Source organism: Cibotium barometz, chromosome 17 (assembly GCF_041138505.1).
Source record: "Cibotium barometz isolate CiBa-2024 chromosome 17, ASM4113850v1, whole genome shotgun sequence".
In the NCBI taxonomy this organism is placed as follows: domain Eukaryota; kingdom Viridiplantae; phylum Streptophyta; class Polypodiopsida; order Cyatheales; family Cibotiaceae; genus Cibotium; species Cibotium barometz.
This window is the reverse complement of record NC_141062.1, coordinates 123,139-138,154: the sequence shown is the minus strand read 5'-3', so window position 1 is coordinate 138,154 and position 15,016 is coordinate 123,139. Positions and strand designations below refer to the sequence as shown.

Sequence of the window (15,016 nt, the reverse complement as noted above, 5' to 3'; positions counted from 1 at the left end):
ATGATCGTGCTGCAGCGTCAGAAGATGCTTCTATGATTAAAAGCCATAACTCATATCGAAGAGTCAACAAAAGTTCATGATGTGCAAGATGATGACGATAGTGTGACTGATGCTCATCTTGAATTTGAGCATACTTATGAGCGAGCTTTTTTAGGCCAACCATACACCCCATAGCTAGGCCAGCCAACAACCGGCTAACCACCGTCCACCGCCCAACCAAGGCCCGCCACCGCCTGCTCAACCATTGGCCAACCACCAACCTTGTCCGTCCTGCCACCAGCCATTCAGCAACCAAACATTGGCCACCACCCAGGCCAAGTTCAGCTAGATATGCACTCATTGCACTAGTCCACATATTAAGCTTTATAAATATTCATTTACAGCTTTACTAGAACGCAACATATTTATTATTTCTCAAGATTTTCCAAAGGATCAACAATTTCAGTGTGACGACAAACATGTATTGCCTTATCAGATTAGCCCTTCAAATCACCTTTCAGTGTGCTATCCTACAAAAACTCAGCAACTCATAAAACAAGTCTATTTACAATATTTCTAGTACCAAAGACCCCTCTAGCTCCAAGCCCATCCATTGATTAACATTTCCAGGTCAGGAACTTTTACCCCATGCAAGAGCAAAAAAGCATGCAGTATAAGTAAAATCTCTGTCTATTTCATGTGAACTCCAAATGAAACATGGGACCGAAGTATAATTAGAGTGGCAAGTCCTAAACAAGCAAGCACAATTGTCATATTAACCCTTGTGATCTCTTGTTTGTATTTTTTAATCTCAGCCTTGCATTCTTGTTTGCAATTTTTAATCTCAGCCTTGCATTCTTGTTTGCAATTTTTAATCTCAGCCTTGCATTGTTGAACTTCATCTGCACAATACAATCTCCACATAAGAGAGGGTTCTTCATTCCAAAAATCTTAAGAGAGAATTATTTATGAAAATCAAACCAGAAACTCAATTTACCAATCAATTTGTCATTATTTCCAATTAGTTTCTCAACGTCTTCCTAAACCCCTCCTACACAGGTTCACAAGAAATCTATATTAAAAAGATCATCTCTCAGATATAGACAAATCTCTACATTATTAATTATTAGTTGGACTCACTCTGACTGAGTAAGTATGCAAGTGCGTCTTTTTTTTGTAGTGAGAACAAATCTGGAAACATCTCTGCATGCAAGGATATAATTGTCGTTGCAGTTTCTGAACCATCGATCAACGACATGCCGAGTGCAACATAGCCCACCACCTATACAAATAACAATAACAAGTGGCAAGAGATAAAATGTTTAAAAAATGCAAGATAAATACAATTTAAAGCAAATGTATTACATCATCATGATGCATCAATGCATAAACTTCACAAGACTTTATAAACTTCTAAAACCAACAAGCCAAATCTCAATGCAATTATGCTCTGTGGGTGCTCTATTGAGCACATAGTTGGCACACATAATTGCATCCAACCAAAACTTGTTGGGTAAAGACTTCTCCTTTAAGCATGCATCTGGCCATTTCCATCAATGTCCAATTCTTCCACTCTGCAACTCCATATGACACTATGTGCTGATGTATAATTTCTTATGCTGCTAAAAAATCAGAAAGTTCAAGGGACGTGTACTTACTCCCTTATCATTGCAGAGGGACAAGAGCTTGTTTCCACTCTCATTTTCAGCCATGGCAAGGACAGGGTTGAAACAAGAAAAGACATCGGACTTAGATTTGAAGGGTTAAAGCCAAGTGTGCTTGGTAAAGTCATCCACAAAGACGACAAAGTATGAGTACCCCCCAAGTGATGTTGTCTGCATTGGTCTGCGTACATCACCATGTACTAAGTGCAAGTTTCTGGATGCGCTAACGGTCCCATTTTTTGGAAATGAGAACCGATGTACGTTTTCCAACAAGCAGCCCTCACAGACATGTTTGGTAAGTTTAAGCATCTGTGGAAGGTCCACTACCATATCCTTAAAATGCATATTCACGAGACTACCATAGTTGAGAGGTCCCAATATCTCATGCCATAAATTTATGTCTGAAATTACAAATTCATCTACTGCATTTGCTTTTGTAAAACAGGAGGGTTTGTTGCCACTTTAGCCTTGGTATGGCTTTAGGACCCAATTAGGCCATTTACACATTGGACATCTACGTAGGACACTAGGGTGTACTTGGGTCTATATGACCCCTCACTTGTACTTTCACTCTATCCATTTACAAGTACACTCCATTGCATTCTTAACTTGTTGTCTTCCATTCATTGCATTCAACAGTAACCTATTTTTTTTCTTCAAAATGAAAATTTATTCCATTCAAAACGACAATCATACAAGAGGTAGGAGAGTAAGAACTCTATCCCTAGCCTTAACAGCGGGGGTGGCCTAAAATGCCACGACATCTCGACAGGCGTCAAATGAAAAAAAAAATGCTAATAAGAGAAGAGTGAGAGAGAGAGAGATATGTAAGCTTACTTGTAAGACATCTCCGCTATGTTCGTTTGTACGAACTCGAGCATAGGTGGCTGCGCGCTCGAGCTGGGCAACCTTCTTTACTAGATTGCCCCCCTGTGCAGCCACCTCTCCCACGTTCACCACATTTGAATCTCCTTCCGCAGAGGGCGTAACCTTCTGCGGTCTTGATGTAGATACTGATGTGCGCTGCTCAGTGTGTGGGACAATTAGGGTTTGGTTAATGTGGGAGACATACACAGAGAAGAACAAGGGAGAGAGAGAGAGAGAGAGTTGTGGGGATAAGTCAACTCATGAGGCATGAGTGTGTGACTCCCCTATCACACATGTATATTGCACTAGTACACATGGTGCACTTAGTACATTAAAAGTACTAAGTGTACATTGTACTATAACTTATGGGCTTGTACACACTATAAGGGTGGACATAACGCCTTTACCCCAACAACCTCCCACTTAAAGGCAAAGTGCCCTTAAATGAAGGAAAAGAAAGACACAAAGTATTTTGCCCCTCCCAAAGAAAGCTGAGGCATCTCACATACATCTGTATGCACAAGCTCTAACTGAGCATCTTTCTGTCCAAGAGCTTTCTTGTGGGGGCACTGGAGTTGCCTGCCATATATACAATGCTCACAAAACTGAAAACTTGAAAACTTTAGAGAAGGCAAGTAACCCAAACGAGACAATTGCTCCATTCCCTTGACACTCATGTGTCCCAACCGGCTATGCCACATAGAAATTTCCGGCAGCTCGGTTGCATTTACATTAGCATGGTGACAAACACCTGCATGCATAAAGTAAAGAGTGTCCACCTTAGAGCCTCTGGCAACAACCAGTGAGCCCTTACTAATCTTCCACTTTCCACTACCAAATGTGGTAACATAATCAGCATCATCAAGCTGTCCAGTAGAAAGCAGATTCTTCTTGATCTCAGGCACATGCCTGACATCATGGAGCATAAGCTGTGAGCCATCTGAAAACACAAGCCTCACATCACCTCTGCCAAGAATCTTCCAGTAGAGATTAATTACAAGTTACCTGAGATAGAACACGAAGAGCAAAGCGTGAAAGGTTTGGAAGACCAACCCTTCCATAAGAGTGCCACCATGTCAAAGGGAATTTCATGGCTTCCTTCCTCAATGACACAGGTCTCGCAAATGAAGCACTAATACCACTCATGTAGGTGGTGAACTCTCTATTGATCTGAAGTTGCTCCTCCTCTGAGAACATCCTTCCAACATACTCTGACTGCTTCATGCTCAAAGCAGTATTATTCCATAGCTCTGGCGACCTGTAGAGAGGATGGAGCATGGCAGCCATCGCATGGATGGGACGGCTCATGAATGTCCTCCGTTTGTCTACAATGTCCAAGATCTCACCTCGGCTGAAAATGAGAGATTGAAAATACATGTCTTAGGTTATAGTGCTAAGTGTACACATGTCGGTCCTGACATGTCATGAGAATCGAGAATCGAGAAGTCATAAAAATCAAAGAAAGAGGAAGAAATTAGAACTATTGCTTACCGTTGAGCAGTCATCACGGAGCATTGAGCAACATGGTCTTTCATTTGCATAAACAAATGAAAGACCAGCCCCAAAGTTGAGCCCTCCATGTCTATAAGTCGGAGAAGGAAATACACGGGCTTAAGTGCAACTGAAAGGCTATGAACTTGCTGCCAAAAATCATTATCCAAGATCCGCCTCTGCAAGTATTTTGTACGCTCATCCTCTGAATGATGCATCTATCGCCACCTTGGATCCACAACTGTTGATGATAGTAAATCTCTTATCTTGAAGGAGCCTGATGCTTCTTGCGGAAGAAGGTGGTGATCTTTACAGCATCTGCAACAATGGGCTGCACCCAAACAAGCTTCCCAATGTCTTCCATAAGTAAATCAAGACAATGGGCAACACATGGAGTCCACACTATTAACCCATTGCCTTGCAGTTAGAGGCGTTGTCGGTCACCACCTGCACAACATTGTCCTCCCCAACCTCAAGGATAGCCTGTCGAATGTGGCTATAAATGAGCTCCCCTGTGATCCTGTCTCCTGCTCTCCCTACATCCATGGCACACAAGAAATAGGTGCCCAAGCAAGATGACACAAGGATATTGATTCTGTGTCTCTTGCGAATGTCTACCCACCTATCTGAAATAATAGTGCATCCAAACTCCTGCCAACCTGCTTTCACAGGAGTGAGCGCCTTGTCTATCAAGGCCTTCTGCTCATCCAACATGGATGTACGCATCTTCGTATACTCAAGACCTGTCCACGTCTCAGTAGGCCCTACCTGCGCAATTGCTTTCACCATTCTTTTCCATTGGTCTGTCCTTAACACATTGAAGGATATATTACACTCAATAAGAGTACGACAAATCTCCATTTCTGCCACCCTTTGCTGCTCCTTTACCCAAGCTTGTGATGAGATACAAGAACGCAGAGTGGATTGCTTTGATGCCTCCCCAGTACCTCTCGCATCTTGTGGCAGGAGGTCCTCATCATCGGCAATACGTGCCCTCTTCCTGCCTGTGGTGGATTGTTGGGCTGAAGCCAAAAGACTTTCACCCTCATCTAGTGTACCTGAACCTGTAACATCTCCAATAAAAGCATCATGGAGAGCATCTCGCGTACTTTCACAACCTCTTAACACTGCTTGCACCACCCATTGCAGGACAATTCTCCGCAATCAATTGGTCCCTCAAAGCTTGTGGTATTTTATCACATGGACCACATTGATTGGTGCACCCAATACCTGTCATGTGCTTGATGACGCAAGTTATGGTGCTAATGTACTGCTCCCTGCAATACTTGCATGCCCATAGCCGAGTACCTGACCCTTGCTGAGAAGGGGTGTTAACAACCCTCAGGACATTGGTGTGGATTACCCAGTTCGGGTTAGTCTTGCGCAGCATGATGAAGTCTGGGCGGGAGAGAGAGCGAGGAAATTTGCTCTGCAAAGTTTTGCAGGTACACACAGGACACTCGATTTTGCAAGTACACACAAAATGCCCAAAATTTGGTCGCTTATCTACAAGCGCCTGATCGCCACACACGCGCCTCGCCACACACGCCACATATTTTTATTTTTTTTAAAATGATTGCGCACGGATCCGTACAGTACGGTAACGTACCGTGCCGTACGGCTGTACCGTACGTACGTACGACAGCAACCTTGGATTGAGGTCTTTTATGCAAAGGGAAGAGGTGACAGTCACCTCTCGTCATGCATCTTCTCCACAAGGCACAAAGACTGACAGGTATATGTATGCTAGTGCTCATGGAGGGCATGATGGTCACATGCATTCAAGACATGTATCCCATGGAGGGGGTGACAGGTCTGCCACTAGAAGAGCCTTGCCTACTGAGTTGTCTCATGGAGAGACATTGCCTTATACAGGAAGGTCACATGCATCTGATTCTCAGGTTCGTGGAGCACATGCCACCGTGCTTCATGAAACTTCCATGATGGCCCATGGAGCCCATGCAGATAGGGCTACCCCGTTGGATAAGGGGAAAAGAAAAAGAGAGGACCATGAGCCTCATGCCAGAAAGCTCAAGGAATTTAAAGCAGGTGACAAGTCCGTTACGTTTGATGTTTTTCATGGAGAGCATGATGCTTCCAAAGTGTTAGCATTTGTGGCACAGTTTGACATTGCTTTTAGCGATGAGGACTTCACTGAGAAGTCTAAAGTACGCCATGCTAGCATGTTCTTGAAGGGGACTGTTGCTCATTGGTGGATCACTGAAAAGATCACCAAAGACCCCATTTGCACCTGGAAAGAGTTTAAGGACAGATTTTATGCTCAGTTCTTGCCACCTAATGCCGAGCAAACTCTCACCCAAAAGTGGGATAGACTTGAGCAAAGAGATAATGAAAGTGTGCAACATGCAACAGTATGTCAATAAGTTTTGGAAAGTGTTGCTTGAGGTAACTCCTTTTATGCAAATCACTGAGGATGAAAGAAAGAGAAAGTTTCGCTCCAGATTGCAACCAGCTTATCATTCGGGCATTGAATTGCACCCCGAAACACACTTTGCAACAGCTTATAGCCTCTGCTCTTGCTACGGAGCAATTGGTGCTCAAAATTAAGCAAGATCAAGGCGGTTCAAAGGGCAAAGATAAGGCTGTCCCAAATCTGCAAAAAGGTGGACAGCCACCTAAAAAGAGCTTCCGGGAGATCCAGAAGGGAGGAAAAGCTGAAAATACTTCATCTAAAGATCATGGCCCAAAGAAGAACAAATTTGGCTTGACCCCCGAGCAAAGGAAGCAATATGCCATGGAAGAGAAATGTTTTTCTTGAGGCAGCAAAGAGCACATGTTTAGACAATGCCCTGACCGCAAACCAAAGCATTAGGACAAGCAAACCAAGGCTAATGTGCATGCAATTCCCGATGTGCAGGGAAACACAAAACATGATGCAAAAGAGCGGATGGTATGCAAAGCATGGGGTCAAATCAAGGATCAGCCCGCCTTATTCATGTTTGATGATTGTGTAACCGATAACTTCATCTCTATTCAAATGGCAGCTGCCTTGGGTATTGAGGTTGAGAACATGGGACCTCAGATTGAAGCAGAAGATGCCTTTGTTGGTAAAGAGGTGCATGTTACCCCACTAATAGGGAAGTTGCGCACACATATCCAGGGTTACCTTGATAATGAGCATTTCTTAGTTGCACCACTTAATGGATGTGATGTATTGCTGGGCAGCCATGGCATCATAGGCTTGAGCCCCGCAAAGGGTACAAGACAAACATAGAGGCCGCATGCATTTCATTGATGCCGGCAAGGAAGGGGATTCCATCCCACTTGTATCTCACATCGAGATTAATAAAGCAATGAAAAAGAGTCTTTCTACGTACTTGATTTTTGTTCGTGATAGCATTGCACCAAGTCATCAAAATGTGGATGCTATGACTTACAATAGGCTGAATTTTCTTCATGCATTCAACGATTGTTTCGCTGATGCATTGCCAGGTGAATTACCTCCCAAAGGCCCGAGAATCATCGCATAGATCTTGTGCCAGGCAATTCTCCACCTAACAAACCCACATACCGTGTGAGTGCCGCACAACAAGAAGAGATCATGAAGCAGGTAAATGAGCTTTTAGAGAAAGGTTTGGTTTAGCCAAGTTCCTCACCTTATTGCTCTCCCGTGCTTCTTGTTCAAAAGAAAGACGGGTCATTCCGCATGTGTGTGGACTATAGAGCTTTAAATAAGCTTACCATCAAGAATAGATTCCCAATCCCACGTATTGATGACATTTTGGATAAGCTTGATGACTCGGCTTGTTTTAGCCGTCTTGATTTGAAGAGTGGTTATCACCAAATACGAGTGGTGCCACAAGATCTCCATAAAACTGCATTCAGGATAGCTTTTGGATTATATGAATTTTTGGTGATGTCTTTTGGTCTCACCGATGCTCCTGCCACATTTAATCATATGATGGATAGGATATTCCGACCACATCGCAAATTCACAGGTGTATTCTTTGATGACATCTTAGTTTTCTCCAAGAATGAGCAGGAACATAGAACTCATTTGGTCACAGTGTTCGAAGAGTTGCGGAAGCATAAACTTTTCATTAATGCTAAGAAAAGTGAGTTCTTTCTTTCAGAAATACATTATTTGGATCACATTGTATCCAAGGATCCTGCAAAGATAGAAACCATTCGGAATTGGCCAGAATTGCAAAACGTACATCAAGTACGTAGTTTTTTGGGATTATGTTCATAATTAGTCCAGATTGCGTTCATATCAAGTGTCCCTGGTGCCTATGGATCGAATATGGGATTGGTTTCAAACATTTAAAAAAAATGATTTTTTGGAGGATTTTGTTTTTTTTTCTTGGCTCACATGTCAAGGTTCACGTCTACATGCCATGTCTATAGGTTCACATGTATGGTCTTATGTCTGTCATGTGGGTTCACATCTTTAGGCTCATGTCTGTAGTAGGTTCACATGTCTAGGTTTATATATATGGGCTCACATATATAGGTTCACATCTCTAGGCTCAAATCTCAGGGCTCACATATGCACAATCAAGCCTTTTTTGTATAAACTCTTCTCTATTTAGGACATAGAAATCTAGGAACTCAGCCTAGATAAGATAGGTGTGCACTTATTAGGTATTAATTATACTTTAATTCCAATGATAATAATTTTCCTTGGAATTTGTAGTTGGTATAGATTATAGACGTTTCATAAGGCATTTTGCTATGATAGCCACCCCTCTTCATGATCTCACAAAGAAGAAAACCACTTTCAAATGGACCCCAAAAGAACAGGATGCCTTTTTGCAGCTCAAGCATGCTATCATATGCGGACCCGTATTAATTGTTCCCGACTTGCAGAAGTCATTTGTAGTGGAATGGGATGCTTGTGGCGACTGTATAGGGGCTGTCCTAAATCAAGAAGGGCATGCAGTTGCATATGAGAGCCGTCGTTTGCATGATGCTGAGCTTCACATGGATATCTATGAGAAAGAGCTCTTGGCTGTAATTCATGCCTTAAAGATATGAAAACATTATCTTCTTAGGCTGAATTTGTAGTCAAGACATATCATCAAAGCTTGAGATACTTTCTATCTCAAACGAAACTTTCGGAGAAGCAGATGAGAATGGCAAACTTTCTTTCCATGTTTCATTTTCAGATTGTGCATACTCCGGGAAAGAAAAATGTGGTGGCAGATGCATTATCCAGGAGGCCTTATGTGGCTGCAATTTCAGTGGCCTCTCATGGGGACTTATCTGCTATGCGAGATTTGTATCATTTGGATGCTGATTTTTGCCATATATGGACTGATTTGATGGCTGGTCACTCACATGCCTCTTATGTTATCAACGAGGGTTATCTTATGAAGGATAACTGCCTATGTGTGGTAAAGGATTTGCGTCCAAAGGTTATGGAGGAATGTCACGCTCCACCTTATGCTGGTCATAGAGGTATCATGCCCACTACACGCATGATTGAGAGATATTTCTTTTGGCCAAGCATGTGTAAAGACATTGAGGCATATGTACGTGCATGTATTACTTGCCAAAAGGTGAAATTTGACAAGCAAAAACCTCCAGGTTTGCTTCAGCCATTGCCTATTCCCTCACAACCTTGGGAAAGTATTACTATGGATTTTATTATGGACTTGCCTAGATCCCAGCATGGGAATGATGCTATTTGGACCATTGTGGACAGGTTTAGCAAGCAAGCTCATTTCTTGCCCGTCAAGAAAACCATTAAAGTTGATCATATGGTAATGCTTTTTCTTGCTAATATTTTCAAACATCATGGTATGCCTAAATCCATTGTTGGGGATAGAGATTCCATAACTACGAGCCTCTTCTGGAGGGCTTTATTTGATAACATGGGCACTAAACATGAGTTTTCATCAGCTTATCATCCCCAAACGGATGGCCAAAGTGAAGCTGCAAATTCAACCGTGTTGAAGTGTTATGTGGCAGATCAAAAGACTGCATGGGAGAAGTATCTTCCACTTGTTGAGTTTGCCTACAACAATACGATCCATGCCTCCATGGGAAAGACCCCGTTTGAGATTATTTATGGCAACGTCGTCTTGCCACCCATCCACGCGGCTGCGCACTCTTCTCTCTTGCCAACAGGCTGCTGCGCCCTGGTGTCCTTCTCCAACAGCTGCACTTAGGTGCCTCTGGTATTTGTCTTCCACTAGCGAGCTACAGGTAAGTGGATTGAGATTTAAGCAAAGGACTTTGATGTAAATCTCATAAGGGATACTCTCTGCTGCTAACACCCGTTCGGTGCCGGGTAGTCCAAGCTTTTGGAGAACCACGGTCCATGGGTGCTGAGATCGGGAGAGCCAGGCGTTAGTACGGGAGCGCCTGTTTGTGCGTGGTCCTGGAACACCAGTGGGGCACTCTGCGGATTCCAGTGAAGGCACAGGACCGTAGAGACTAAACTTCTCAAGTGGATCGCTCTCCTTCAAACGTCTACTTCGAGTCTCTTGTTTGGTAATTGTATTCATCCCAGTTGTACATGGACATCATCTGGTTCATTGAACCCATGGAGCATTGTATTTTTTAAATACTCCCAATAATATATCATATATTAAGGGGGGGTCGGCCCGTTCCGGCCCCAGTGCTAGTGTCCATTGATCAACATTTCATTTCATTTCAGTTTTCAGTTGTTATTAAGTTGTCCATTCAAATTGTGATATTTAAGTTGTGCTATTACGCATGTGGGTGTCCAACGGAGTCTATTCTCACTTGACGGGATCGGCTTCATAGGCTGTAGAAATGCCGAGCCAATAATATAATCCATATACCTCCGTGTGGGTACTGATTCTTTCCCAAAAACCACGGGTCTTCATGCAATAGAGCTGGTACAGCAAGTACAACGCTCCATTCAGCCGGTACAGCAGGTACAGTGGCTCGTATAATAAGTACAGTGGCTGGTACAACCGATACAATGGCTACAACAAGTACAAATGCCGGTACAACAAGTACAATGAAGGGTATAGGAGGTACGGTGCTGGTACAACAAATGGGTAGCCTTCAAGAGAGAGAGAAAGAGAGTAGCCATCCTTAGGACAGCCTGTAACGGTGGTAGAGAATAGTGTGCAGCAAGAGAGCCTCCATTAATGAAGAAAGAGGGCTCCAATTTATAGATTTAGGGCTCCCATGAGTGAAAATGGAAAGAGAAGGCTATGATGACAAGTGGAGAGCCACACAATAGCTGGAGTGACAAGTGTGAGGCCACTTGTCTCACTTTGATCCACTTTCTGATAAGTGTGAGGCCACTTGTCTCACTTTGATCCACTTTCTTGCCACATGTCCCAATCTAAGAGATGGGTTCTCCCATAATCTTTACCTCTAAAAATATCCCAACTAGTAGACATTCAGTCATAGGCATTTTGCTAACTCTTGGTATCTGCTCAATTCCAGATGTAATGACACGAACAGAATTTCCATCGGAGTTGGCCAAAAATAGCAAATCTCCTAAATTTTAGGAGTGTGGTCCTTTGTATTCTAGGATAATCCCCCATTCCCAAAGCTTGTACTTTCCAAATATTTAGACATCTTGGAGTCCACTAGATCCCTTTCATACTGGGAAATGTCCAGGCTGGTGACAGACCCTTTGTCAATATGGACCAAAATAACTATCAGTCCTGCAAAGCCCTCTCAATGACTGAAACAAGTCAGTGGAAATCTTGATGAACGACAAAGTATTCACCTCTCTGATCCGACTAAGCATATTTCCACTGAAACAAGTCAGTGGAAATCTCGATGAACGACAAAGTATTCACCTCTCTGATTCGACTAAGCACATTTGCTACACTATTCATGGACCCCTTTCGATAGCATATCTCAAAATCAAAAATCTTGCATTAACTCTGCCCATCTAGCTTTTCGTCCTCTCAAATCATCCGCATCACACACATACTTGATTGATTGATGATTAGTCAATACCACAAACATGGAGCCATATAAATAATGCCTCCAAACCTTGAGAGCATAAATGATAGCATAAAGTTCCTTCTCAAGAGTTAGCCACCAACGAGATTGAGTGTCGTCCAGCTTTCGACTCTCAAAAGCAACAGGTCTAACATCTTGGAATAGAGTAGTCCCGATCGCATAGTCGCTCGCGCCAGTCTTAAGAACATAAGGCCGACTAGGATCGAGTAGTGCTAAGGTAGGGGCTTCCTTGACTTTATCTTTCAAAAGTTTGAAGGCCATATCCAAATCGTTATTCCAAGGGATAGGCTGATTCGACTTACGTCCACGATCTTTCAACAAGTCAGTCATCGGTAGTGTGAGTTGAGAGTACTCTTGCATAGATTTCTGAAGAAAAACAACAAAACCTAGAAAAGAACGAAGTTGTCTCACTGTCTGCAGTATCGGCTAAGCCAAAACCTTCTAGAGTCGGCCATGGTTAATGCTCAACCCGTCTCGTGTGATCTTATGTCTCAAATAAATGATTTCTGTCATAAAAAACTCACATTTACTAAATTTAGCATATAGTCGATTCTATCTTAAAATAGTCAAGACAATCACGAGGTAACTAACATGATCCTCAAGAGCACGACTGTATCCTAAAATATCGTCCAGGAATATCACCACGAACTTCTCCAAGTATTCACGAAAAAGATCGTTCATCATTTGCTGGAAAGTGGCTGGAGCATTGGTCAACCCAAAGGGTAGTATGAGAAATTCATAATGGCCATACCTAGTCCGAAAAGCGGTTCTTTCAACATGCCTTTCATGAATACGTATCTGGTGGTAGCCAGTACGTAAATCTATCTTTGTGAAATACTTCGCTTCCACTAAACGATCAATTAGGTCATCTGATCTAGGGAGAGCATAACGGTTCTTAATTGTCACTTTGTTCAGTCTCTTGTAATCTACACACATTTACCAGGTGTTGTCCTTCTTTCGCCTAAGTAACACAAGTACATCCCAAGGTGATTTACTTCGACGGATCCAACCGATCCTCAAATAATCTGCGAGTTGTTTGGCCAACTCATCTTCCTCACCCTGGCTTATCCTGTATGACCACGTATTCACTTTGAGATATAGAAAAAAAACCGAAACCTTGGCGTTTCTTAGCCGAAGGCCGAAACGTTTTGCTCCGAAATCCCAAAAACCCCAAATGTTTCTGGTGACTATGATCCGGATCAATAGCTTCTCCACCTTTCAATCCCACACTTGCCGATCCGCATGTAGGCGTGCCTCGTAGGTATGATCGCTAGGCATCGTTTCCAGACCCAATTTCTGCACAAGTTTGTAATTAACAAAGTTGTGTGAGCTTTCGGGGTCCGGAAGAATGTGGATTCTATGGCTATTCACTTCTTCATAAACTCGGAGAAGATCGTGCAAGCCAAAATGTAAAGAACTAGCTATGGCCACTCAAAGCATAGAGTAACAACATGGTAGGAGCACCATCCATGAGTAGGGAGAAGGGCAAGATTGCAATGAAAGTTGATTGGCTTGTAAATTTGATTAGTATGAGTTAATTGTGATTAGCTATTCACATTGGCCTATATACAATGGCCCCCTTTTCACACACTTATTAGTGTCCATCCCCACTTGGCCTTTGGCCCATAAGCCTATGGCCCTCAATTACAATTGGCCCTTTGGCCCAATACACTTATGCTTGGCTCTTGGCCTCATATGTACAAGTCGTATCCACCGCTTCATTACAAACCATCCCCACCCAAATATGTTTCGTCCTCGAAACATGCTCAAAGTAGAACCATAGCATGGATGGTTTGCATAAACATCAATATGAATCACTTCACACTTCTTTGCCAAAGTTGTCCAAAAGAGCATCATTTGAGCCTTTGAGACCTCCAAAACTTCATGAAATGCTCCCCAACACATTGCTAATCATGGCTAAGAAGTGTATATGTCAATTGCATCCATGTGAGCCTCTTTTACGCCTCATAACAGTATATTACAGCAAGCTGTTTTTTCTGTTTTGGCTCAAGAATGCACCTCAGATGCATCAAAAAGGTGTTCCATCCCCTCCAACATAGAGGCGGGCTGCCATGTTGCTTCATCTTGAGGTAAACCTTTCCCCTTGACAAGGTATTCATGCAAAGTGCGGTTACGTAACACCTTCTCTCTTTCTCCCGACACCTTCTCGGGTATGTACTCCACCATGCCATCTTCACTCATGGGTGAAAGCTCATCCAATACTTGCATTTCAGGGCCAACATATACCTTCAAATGTGATACGTAAAAGACATCATGTATTCTTGTAGTAGATGGAAGTAACAATTGATAAGCCACTTCACCAATTCTCCTCATACTTTATATGGTCTATAATAACGGTGTGCAAGCTTTGTGTTGGTACTATCTTTGAGAGATCCATATTGAGTCTTAGGTATCCTCAAGAACACAAAGTCTCCTTCTTTGAATTCCAATGGCCTTCGATATGCATCTTCATAATGCTTCATCTTCTCTTGAGACTTCTTGATGTTCTCTTTGCATGTTTGCAAAAGAGTTTGCATTCTTTACACTTCATCCCTTGCATGTGGATTTGCATTCTCTTACTTAAATGCTACAATCTGTACATGCACCTTATAGCCATACATGCCTCAAAAGACGACATTCCAATACTATTATGATACGTGCTATTGTAGACAAACTCCGCCAAATGCAACCAATCATCCTATGCATGTTGCGTTTTATAGCAATAATGTCTCAAGTAAGTCTCAAGCCACTTTTTTGACCCTTTCGGTTTGACCATCGGTTTCCGGGTGATAGACCGTACTAGGAGTCAACTTAGTGCCCATGCTATCAAACAATGTACGCCAAAATGTGCCCATAAACTTCACATCTCGATCACTCACTATTTGTTGCGGCATACCATGCAACTTGAACACATTTTCATGAATTGGTGTGCCACCATAGACATAGTTGTCAAGTATAATACCGTATGCTTCGTACGATACGATACGGTACAAGAAAATATGGTACGATATAAAAAATTTTCCTTATCGTACGATAAAATAAGGTGTTTTAAAAAAATACTTATAAATATGGAGTATTTTAGAAAGGAGGAA

At 42.6% G+C, this 15,016-nt stretch overlaps 2 protein-coding genes across 2 annotated transcripts in view; one reads left to right on the top strand and one right to left on the bottom strand.

The window, feature by feature from the left end:
- LOC147629555 (uncharacterized) overlaps positions 1–15,016 on the top strand; it is a 51,192-nt gene that overhangs the window by 18,910 nt on the left and 17,266 nt on the right. The gene's annotated exons all lie outside the window — the stretch shown is intronic.
- LOC147629556 (uncharacterized) lies at positions 398–3,797 on the bottom strand. Its single transcript, XM_086811043.1, has 3 exons — positions 3,516–3,797; positions 2,481–2,666; positions 398–1,261 (listed from the first exon to the last, which is right to left on the bottom strand). Exons 1-3 carry the CDS (start codon positions 3,795–3,797, stop codon positions 1,106–1,108), a joined length of 624 nt encoding a protein of 207 aa, XP_086667169.1. The 3' UTR covers positions 398–1,105.

Excerpts from the sequence above, each read along its gene's own strand:
- LOC147629556 (XM_086811043.1), bottom strand. The coding sequence starts at position 3,797 with ATGGCTGCCATGCTCCATCCTCTCTACAGGTCGCCAGAGCTATGGAAT. Across the intron at positions 2,667-3,515 it reads CTCTTCGTGTTCTATCTCAG|CGCACATCAGTATCTACATC; the intron begins GTAACTTGTAAT and ends CACACTGAGCAG. Across the intron at positions 1,262-2,480 it reads ATAGCGGAGATGTCTTACAA|GTGGTGGGCTATGTTGCACT; the intron begins GTAAGCTTACAT and ends TTATTTGTATAG.